The sequence below is a fragment of the Ursus maritimus genome, unplaced genomic scaffold (assembly GCF_017311325.1).
Source record: "Ursus maritimus isolate PB19 unplaced genomic scaffold, ASM1731132v1 scaffold_30, whole genome shotgun sequence".
Taxonomy (NCBI): domain Eukaryota; kingdom Metazoa; phylum Chordata; class Mammalia; order Carnivora; family Ursidae; genus Ursus; species Ursus maritimus.
In genome coordinates, this window is record NW_024425564.1 from 1,788,107 (window position 1) to 1,798,226 (window position 10,120).

The 10,120-nt window shown below is 57.0% G+C and overlaps 1 protein-coding gene across 1 annotated transcript in view; it reads left to right on the forward strand.

The window, feature by feature from the left end:
* Positions 1-9,907, forward strand: part of MTCH1 (mitochondrial carrier 1) — a 17,992-nt gene extending 8,085 nt beyond the window's left edge. The window contains 10 exon segments of the mRNA XM_008693479.2: positions 1-47; positions 571-648; positions 1,042-1,099; positions 1,447-1,498; positions 2,987-3,046; positions 5,186-5,279; positions 7,445-7,492; positions 7,674-7,741; positions 8,024-8,099; positions 9,064-9,907. The exon segment at positions 1-47 is cut by the window's left edge and continues 15 nt beyond it. Of these exon segments, the coding sequence (XP_008691701.2) occupies positions 1-47; positions 571-648; positions 1,042-1,099; positions 1,447-1,498; positions 2,987-3,046; positions 5,186-5,279; positions 7,445-7,492; positions 7,674-7,741; positions 8,024-8,099; positions 9,064-9,135 (653 nt within the window). The 3' untranslated portion in view covers positions 9,136-9,907.
* Positions 9,908-10,120: the final 213 nt, after the last annotated feature.

The following is a 10,120-nucleotide window of genomic DNA, read 5'->3' on the forward strand; positions in this document are numbered from 1 at the left end:
TGATGTCCAACGCCCTCTCCACGGTGACCCGGGGCAGTATGAAGAAGGTGAGCCGGGGGTGAAGCCAGGAGCAGTTGCCTGAGGTTCCCCCAAGCTCCCTGCCAGCCCCGGAGGCGGCTGTGTGCCCTAGTCTATTTCTCCTTTTCGGGGCTGCACCCTAGCACCATAGCCAGACTCTAAACCCTGGTGGTCCAACACTCCGTCTCCTTGATTGGAAGGGTCCTGCCTCATAGACTTCCCGCTTGCCCCCAACTGTGACATGAGGCAGGCAGGGGCTCCCCCCCACCCCCTGCCCTGGGCTCCAGCCCTGGGGTTACCGGAAGTAGACCCAGCTACAGGGGAAATAGTAGGAGCTGGTTCCTGCCGTCCCTATCCCTTAAGTGTGACATTTAAGAGGCATAGCTATACTTTGCTTTTGGCCCCCCCTTTCTTTTGTTTTGTTTTTTTAATTAAGTAAGCTTGAGGCCAATGTGGGGCTCGAACTTGAACTCACAACCCTGAGATCGAGAGTCGCATGCTGTATTGACGGAGCCAGCCAGACGCCCCACTCCTTTGTTTTTTGTCTCTCAGGTTTTCCCTCCAGATGAGATCGAGCAGGTTTCCAACAAGGATGACATGAAGACTTCTCTGAAGAAAGTAGTGAAGGAGGTGGGTGTCTGGAGTTGGGAGAGGGAGAGGCCCTGGGATGGGAGTCTGAGTATTTCTCACCACCGAGTCGGTGGGTCCTTGAGAGACACAGATTTGGCTTCCTGTGGGGGGGGGGGTGGCTAGGGTGCGACATGGAAGGAGCCCTGTAAGGGTTCTGGAAGGAATACCAGAAAGCCTCTTGGCTGTCATGGGGCCGGCCCAGTGCAAGACTCAGCAGCACTCCTGGGGGGAGGGATTGGGGGATGGCTGACAAGTGGGGTGATCCAAGGTCGACTGACCCCACTGGGGGCTGTGGGAATCCCAGTTTTTCCCCTGCAAGAGCTTGTGGTTCTCCCTGGGTGCCAGTTCCCCAAGAGAGGGCAGACCGAGTCCCCACCCTCTGCTCTCTTCCAGACCTCCTACGAGATGATGATGCAGTGTGTGTCCCGCATGCTGGCCCACCCCCTGCATGGTGAGCCCCCCCAGTGGAGACTGCTTCTGGAGCTGTGGGGTAACCCCTCGCGGACCGTAGCTGGGCGGTGGTAGATCACCAGGAGATAGAGGCGGGTGGGGGGTCTCCCACTGGAACCACACTGAGGAGAGGTCAGCAGGGAGTCCTGTCCGGAGGGAGCTGAGGCCCTTCCCAGGCAGAAGAAACGGGATGCCGTGGTCACAGAGTGTGACAGGGAATCCCTGAGGCCCTCCTCCCCTCCTGCGCTGATACAGGCCACACGCGGTGGCCACGGCAGCGGGCACCCCTTTGCTGGGTGCCATGGGCTTTGGCCACCATGTCACCCTTGTGTGTTTCTTTTTCCTCAGTCATCTCAATGCGCTGCATGGTCCAATTTGTGGGACGGGAGGCCAAGTACAGGTGGGTAATTCTTTCAGGACTGGCCCGAGGGGCCCTGTCACCACTCAGAGTCTGCCAGGACAGGCTGCGCTGGGGTCAGGTGCTGTCCCTCTTCCGCCCTTGTTCTAATGTGCTAGCGTCAGAGGAACGTGGCAGGGGCATTTGCTCCTCTCCATCGCGTGTTCAGGGCTGCCCTGGCTGATCCCGACAGCCCTGCAGAGGGGGCGAGTGGGAGCGGAGTTGGCTCGGATTTTGCCCCTTGGGACTGGACCCCCTAGTTATGCCCTAACCATTTAGCTCATTTCATTTTCTGCTAAGAGGCTTCCCACCCTCTGGGTGTGGGCCCATCCCTTTGGGTGTTCACCACTTACTTACCCAGCATCTGCCATGCCCGACCCTGAGCTGGAGCTGTGGGGACATAGCTATGGGGCCACAGCCCTCCCCCGTGGCAGTTAGGCCCTTCCTGCCCCTATGAAGCTTAGTGCAGGACAGCAGGCGGAGCCTAGAGGCACGTGGCAGGAGGACAGTCTCTGTGACCCTTCCCCAGACTCAGTTCCTGGCTTCTGTTGTTTTCTGCAGCTGTCTTGGGGGACCACTGCCCCAGGCAGCTCTGTTGCCATGGCCTCATTTTGGGTTCGCTAATGGGAAATGGGCCCATTCTGCCAGACTGAAACGTGACGTCGGTCAACAGGACCAGGAGGGGATGATCTGGCTCAGAGCCTCCGTGGGCCATGCCGTTGTTCACGAAGAAGGGCTGTGGGGCCTGGCGGGCTGGGGGCCTTGGGAGCAGCTAGCCAGGGCTTTGGCTCCCACCCTCTCCATCTTTCTTTTAGGTTTCCCCTGCCACCTGGGCTTTGGTGGAACTCGATGTAGGACAGGCCGCTTGGCATCACTAGCCACAAGTCCCAGAGATTGCCCTTGAGCCTCCGTTGCGTTTCACACCTAAGGCACCAGCCCGTCCTTTGCTCTCTGAGCTTCTGCTGGGGAGGGCCGGGGGCCTTTTCCCAGGCTGCATCTGGGCTCTCTGGTTCCAGGGTCTCCTGCAGGGCCCCGTGTTCCTTCTCTGCCCTATGGGCAGGTGGGTCCCCACTCACCACCCCTCCTACTCTCCCGCTGTCGGGCATTCAACCTTCTCTGCTGGAAGGTTACTTCAGAGAGAGACACTAGGGCCAGGCAGGAGAGCAGCCCATTGCCTTTGCAGTAGCCCAGACCGGAAGGCTAATCCCCAAATTCCAGATCCACAGAAAGCAGCAATAGGGAACCACTAGGCTTCTGTCCTGGGGTGAGGGGTTTCCCGTCTCTGAACTGTGTGAACGCCCCTTACCCCCAGAGAAGAGCTCTCTCATCTTCTCTATTTGGGTTCTGCCTGGTAACAGAGAATCCCCTCTCCCCATTCCCGCCAGGACTAGGTGGCTCCGAGCAGGCATGGTGGGCTCTCCTCCACACCAGGGGCTGGGTTTCTCCAAGGTGACCGGGCGACCTCATATCCCTGTCTTCCCTTCTTCACAGCGGTGTGCTGAGCTCCATTGGGAAGATTTTCAAAGAGGAGGGGCTGCTGGGATTCTTTGTGTACGTGAGTTTCTATACCCCTTAGCTGGCCACATGGCATGGCTCTATTAACAGACATGTTCTCGACCTCTCAGGCCGTAGCTGCCAGGCTCAGACTAACCACGGGGCCCTGCCCTTCTCGCGTAGCTGCGTTCCGGCTCTGTAGAGCTCCGTAGCACGTGTGAGCCACGGATTACCGGGACCAAAGCCGCTCGGCCCTTTGCAGATAACGGCTCACACAGACATGGTACTGTTTGTCCGGCACACGGGGGAGATGGACTGACTGGCCCCTGCGCCAGCCCCTGTCCCTTGGCCCTGGGGATGGGAGTGGGCCGATCTTCCTGAGCCGGGGTACTGTTTAACATGGTGGATGTTCCATGGAACAGTCCGCATCTCTGGCTTCTCCTAAAAAGTCAGGACACCTGTCTCTGCTGGGCCTGCCCTTGTGCAGGGCAGCCAGTGGCGGGGGCCCATCGCCTCCCGAGGCCCACAGACCCCTGCCCTTCTGGGTGTCTCACACCCACCTTATGTTAAAACAGAAAGCTTATACTGAAAAGTCCGTGTCCCAGTGGAACACGCCCCAAGCAGACCCCAAAGCCACGCTCGACAGCTGTCTTTTTTTTTTTTTTTCCCCGCCTTATTAAGGTCTCGGCAGTGACAGGCACGCTGTTATGTTCATGACATACCGGATAATGGGGTTCCCTGTTCATTCACTGTGGTTTTGTAGTTGGTCGGGGTGTGTGTTTAGGGTCTCGTTTAACCAGGAAATGACCATGTAGGGGCACGTGTGTGTATGTGCGTGTCTACTATCTGGTTCTGGGGGGGGGGGTGGATTTTCCCCCAGGGGACACTCGAAATGTCTGGAGACATTTTTTGGTTGTCACAGTTGGCAGCTAGTGGGCAGAGGCTGGGGATGCTGCTGAACCCCCTACAGGGCAGAGGTCAGCCCCCCACAGCGACGCGCTGGCCGGTCCTCTGTGTCGGGAGTGCCAGGATTGCCAAGGCTCGATTCGTACACACACGCACTCGCACTCGTGTATTCGTGTGTGTGTGTGTGTGTGTGTGTGTGCATACGTATGTATATGTATGAATACACGTGACTAAGTATTTGCTCAGGTGACGGGTACATCAGTCCCTGAAACGACATGTCGCCCCCTCTGGCAGTTTTCACGCTCATTGTATAGAGTCCTCGTCCCGGGTGTGAAGAGATTCCGACCCAGCACACGCCTCCCGGCCGGGTTCTCTCACTCTTCACATACTTGCGGACCGGGTGACCCCTGTATGTGTTCATGACACCAAGAAGGCGCCAGAGCGCGTGTGAGTGGTTCGTCTGAGCACAGGTGGGGGCATCGAGATTGGAGCTGGTGTTCGCGAAGTTTCAGTTTCTTCGTAGCCCTTATCACCTAAATGTGTTGCATATATTCTTCTGAGCTCTTCACATATTTTGAAATGAGAGTTTCACAGATTCAGAAATTTCCGCCACCCCTCCCAGGAGATAGCCGTCCTTCTGGAGAGTTTTCCAAGTCGCTCCATATCTAAACGAGCAAATAAACACATGGAAAGAAACACCAGTAGCACACAGGACCCGTTGATCTCAGTCTGACTTTTTGCCCTCAGCACTATATTGTCAGGACCTTCCGTAGCAGTTTGTAGGGCTGTTTCTTCTGAAGGCCACCCAGTAACAGTCGGCCTTCCTTGCCGAAGCTTGTATGGAATGTCTTCAATGGAACATTCTAGAGGTGAAGACCACAGATGCATCAGGCAAAGTGTTTTGTGAGAGTGGATTAGGTAAAGAGGCCAGGAGACAACTGTGAATGTGTAGACCGCATTTCATAATCTGCATGTGAAAATTCCAGATGTAGCAACATTCACATCTTGAGGCCTAGCCTCCGTGGTTTGAAAACCACTCGTGAGATCGTGTTCTGATTTGTGGCATCAGATGTGGCCTGCGACAACCCCCCGTGGAGAAAAGAATACTGCCTTCCTGGTGTGGATAGCTGCCGGCCCCCTGTGGCCCCTGCAGGCTTTTTTCCTGAGGCTGTACTTTGAATCTGCTGCCGTTTTGAGTTTGGAACATCCCTGCCTCCTTCCTGGGCGTGGAGCCCCCAAGAAATGGTCCCCTCCCTCCCCCTGCTCATCTTTACTCACCTTGTTTTTTAGTGGCTTAATCCCTCACCTCCTGGGAGATGTGGTTTTCTTGTGGGGCTGTAACCTGCTGGCCCACTTCATCAATGCCTACCTGGTGGATGACAGCGTGAGTGACACCCCAGGGGGGCTGGGAAACGACCAGAATCCAGGTTCCCAGGTTGGTTGGAACAAGGACTTGTCAATCTTTCCATGTACTGCTGATACCCAGGGTCTGGGGCAGACTCAGGACCCTGGGATCCTTAGCACCAGGCCCTGAGGGCTAGAGAGGGTCTCTGGGAAGCAGTCTAAGAGGACCCCCCCTTTTTTTTTTAAGATTTATTTATTTCAGAGGTAGAGCACAAGCTGGGGGAGGGGCAGGAGGAGAAAGAGTCCCAAGCAGACTCCCCACTGAGCTTAGAGCCCGACACGGGGCTCGATTCCTAGATCACTGAGATCATGGCCTGAGCTGAGGTTAAGAGTCAAGATGCTTAACTGACTGAGCCACCCAGGCGCCCCCTAAAAGGACCTCTTGTCCTGGGGTCAGCTTTGCCTCTGGGGAGAGTGGGCTCAAGAGAAGAGATTCACGATCTGTAACCAGGCCTGGAGGAGTTCATGGAATGCCCATCCTTGGGCAGCTTTGGAAATAAAACAGACCCCAGCTTATCCAAGGCAATGACCCAGCGATAACTCAGGAAATCCAGACACAGCCTAGCTAATAACCCTTTAACTTTTGCTTAACGTTTTACGCTTTTCAGAACCCTTACGTGAACATGATGACATTTGATCCCAACAGCATCCCAGTTGTGAAGGGAACAGTGCAGGCGTAATGTCCCATTTTACTGGTAAAGAAGTTGAGACCCAGAGATTGAAAGGCTCTCCCGAGGCACTTGGCTAGGAATCAGTAGGGCTGGGACTAGGTCTTTCCCGGTGCTGGGCCGATGGCGCTTCCCCCGCCTTGAGGCTTGTTAGGTCGCCTGGGCAGTGTCCCACGCAGGCGCGCCCCACTGTTTTATTAGCAGTGGCCTGCAGAGCCTGATCTGCACGGACTTCAGCAGGCTGCGTCAGGCACGAGGAGGCGTTAGTCCTTCTAAAAAGTGCTTGTTTAAGAAAGGTTTCTAGGGACCTGATGGGTTAGGGAGTTGGGGAGCGGTGATGGGCAGGGGTTTCCTGGTAGCTAGACATTCTAACAGAATTGCACACTTCAGGAGGCTAGGTGGGCTGGGGACCTGTCTGTCAGAATCACCTCATGGGGTGGGGTGGGGGTTCATAGTCTGCCTGCGTCTGTGTCCGGGCCCCGGAATGGCAACTCTGGGGGAGTGTGTGTCTGGGCATGTGTCTGTATGGTGAAGAACGTCCCACCCCAGCTGAGAGCCTCTGCTCACAGGGAAATCGGGTCTGGTCATTTGGCTTGGGTAGGTGAGTCCTATTGGCCTTTCAATGTAAGCAAATTTAAGTGGTTCCTTAGAGACCAGCTCCCACATACCCAAGGCCCTGCCCTTTCTTCACATACACAACAAGGCTGGGACGTGGGGGTGGGGGTCCCACAGCTGATTGGCTTTCTCCAGCTTTACGGAAAGGGGTTTTCAAGTGCTCTTCTGTGTGTGGCCCAGAGGCTAAGACGAGGTTGCCATTCACGCAGAGGGCTAAGCAAGCTTCCATCCAAGGTTACAGGGAACCCACCTGCAAGGATGGCCATGGCACAGGAAGCCGCGGGACAGGGAGCTCCCCCTTCCTAGCAAGGGGCTCTTTTCTGGGCAAAGTAGAATTCAGATGTTGGGGGTCCGAGGGGGGTGAGAGCTTGGTGAGGTAGGGGGTGGCAGTAAGTTTAGAGTTGCCTCACCTTTTGCTTCAGCACCAGGATTCTGTGTCTGGGGGTTGGCATGGGTGTCCGGCTTTTCATTTAGTAAGCACTTACTACCGACCCTGTGCCAAGTCCTGGACACTGATCTAGGCAGACAGGCCAGACCCTTGGAACTCACAGCTCGGTGGGGTACACAGGCCAGCAGCCATGATCTCTGTTCCTCACCATCCCTGGCTGGGTCTCAGAAGTCAACTTCTGCCTCCCAGGGCATCTCTTGGCTCTGGCTCCAAGACTGCAGAAGCCACTGGCGGGCCCTGAAAGGGAGCGCAGTATTTGCAGCAGTGTGAGGGGAACCGAGCCCAGAGGGTGTATGAGGCCAGCGTAGGGGGTGAGGTTGGGAGGCCGCAGACCAGGCAGCTTGGGGCAGGAGGGCCTATCTGAAGGGCAGCCCGAGGTACCTGTAGCCAACTGGTCTTCCTTTCTGTCTCCAGTTCAGCCAGGCCCTGGCCATCCGGAGCTATACCAAATTTGTGATGGGGGTAAGTCAAGCCCGCGGCTCAGCCAGCTGCCCTTTCCGCTGCCCTGTGGGCCTGGGTGGGGCTTAGGAGGCCAGCTCTAGTGCTGGCTGGAGGCAGGCCTGGGTGTAGGGTGTTGGCACGGAGTCGGAGTCGGACCGGTGGGGGTGGGGCTCACTGCCACTCAGGTCTCCCTGGGTTTCAGATTGCAGTGAGCATGCTGACCTACCCCTTCCTGCTGGTTGGTGACCTCATGGCTGTGAACAACTGCGGGTAGGCGTGCACCCCTCCCCCAGGCACCCTGCCAGGGCTGTGGGGGTGGGGGGTCCGGCTCAGCCTGTCCAAGCTCTGCCTTCTCCCGCCTGGTCTGTGTATAGGCTTGCCACCCCCGCCGCCCGCCAGGTACCCTCTGGGATTCACTGCGCCCCGCTGTTCTGCATCCATGGTTTAGTATGTGGGTGGGTGCAACTCCAAGTCATTCCTTGAGATCTCCTTCTCCTTGGCCGAGCCATTCCCCGTTGTTCAGGGGTCTAACGTGCCCTCCTTCCTGGGCAGGCTGCAGGCCGGGCTCCCCCCGTACTCTCCTGTGTTCAAGTCTTGGATCCACTGCTGGAAGTACCTGAGCACGCAGGTAAGCAGGCTCCCAGCAGAAGGGGCCCCTCCATTCTTCCCCCGCAGCAATCAGGTGAAATGGTTTTGTGGGCTTTACGTTGTGTGAAAGGTGAGGGATTGTCATGGGATCCAGTGTTGTCATAGGGAGGATAGAGGCATTTTCATTAAATTTTCACTTTATTTAGAAAGGATTTGAGGTCGCTAGATCTGAATTTACATACAGGTTTTATAGTAGACACAGTCTCCTTCTTCAACTCTCAAAGACTCTTAAAGGAGGACTTGGAGGGAGCCCATGGAGTAGGTGGTGAACCCCAAGGTCTTAGCCCTTGAGTAGCACGGCTGAAAACACAGTGGCCGCCGTGTCCGAGGCCTACCCCTCCCTTCTGCCAGACATCCCGATGCCCAGGAGAGCCTGAGACTTGAGCTGGGCTATGTGGCGAGGGTGCCACTCTTGGGATTTCGTGTTCTCTGCCCAAGCACCCTCCTGCTGGCTTGGAGCTCCTGGGCCCAGAGGTCACAGATCCAGGCATCTGGCCCAGGGCAGATCCTTGCCTTGGTTTGCCTTGAAGTAAAACCAGCACACTGACAGGCTTGAGGGCTGAGAAGAGAACGGGTGGGAGGGAAGCAGGGGGGGCAAGAGGCAGACCCCATTCTTCCCAGCGGCTCCAGTCAGGTCTACGTGCATCACATCCCATGGGCATCAGGGAGTCCCAGAAGTCTCTGAAGCTAGAAGGGGGATGAGTCTCCTCTTTGGGTCCAGTGATGCTGGACACCCTGTGATGGGAAGCGAACCACTCCCTTGTGCTTCAGGACAGGCCATATTCTGACCTTGCCCTCTAAGACTGCCAGCCTGTGCCCTCCACCTCTGACCCTGGGGTCTCTGAGCAGCTGGCCCCTCCTTTGCCTCATGCTGGCCTTGCTCTGGGGCAGGACGAGAAGCATAGCCTCCCCGTTCACTGACCTGCCCATTCCTTCCAATCCAGGGCCAGCTTTTCCGCGGCTCCAGCTTGCTTTTCCGCCGGGTGTCATCAGGATCGTGCTTTGCCCTGGAGTAACCTGAATCCCCTGAAAAACCCACAGCGTCTCAGCCTGGCCACTGTGGGGGGGGCCTGACCATCTCGGGCACCCGTCAGATGCGTCCAGCCCAGCAGCACCTAGATGTGCTCTGGCCAGCGGGGCTTCGGTTTCCATATTTGCCGTGTGTCTGTCCAGAAGCGGGGGTTGGGTGGGGGGGAGGCTGCACCCCAGTGGATGGGTTCCTGTTAGACCTGCGGAAGGTGGGGTGGGGCTAGGGAATTGGGGCAGAAGCCCCTTCCTTCACAGATTTGCCGAGTCTGCCCTGTGCAAGGGGCCAGAGAATGGCTCGTGGAGGCCCAGGAAGGATGGGAAGAGGCTCACGGGGTCAGATCCCACCCCCACCCCCCACTCATACCCACGTCAGCCCCAGCCATCGTCCTGCAGCTCAGCTGGGAGCACCGCTCTCCTGCTTTGTAAATAGGGCATGGTCCCCTTGCACGAGGCCACCATCATGTCCAGGCCTGTGCTAGGAAGCTCTTGCTAGGTGCTGCCTTCGTGTTTCCAACACTACTTCTCTGGCGCGAAGGCAGCACCCTCTGAACGGGAAATCGTGACTGCTCCGAACGCGTCTCCCTCAGCAGATGCTCGTCGGTTTCACGGTGAGGCTTTGCGTGCAGGATCTGGTTCCCTGCGCCGTTGTGAACACCCAGAAGTTAGGCAGGCCAGTGTTTCTCGTGCTGTTCGGTTTAAAAGTTCCCGGCAAGATTTGACGTCGTCTCCCTCAAATAAATGTACTGGTGGTGATTTGGAGTTTTGTGGGAGCGTGTTATTTTTATGAACGCAGCAGCTCTGCGCAGGGTCCTCCTCAGCCGTGGGTGCTTGTGTGAGAAGGGTCGGGCGGCTCCGCCTGGGGATGAGACGTGCCGGGCCTTGGTGTGGATCAGTCGCGGGGAGGCCGTTGGAGGGTCGTGTGAATTGGACAAGGTCAAGGTGTCAGTTCACAAAGCGACAGCTAGGGCACAG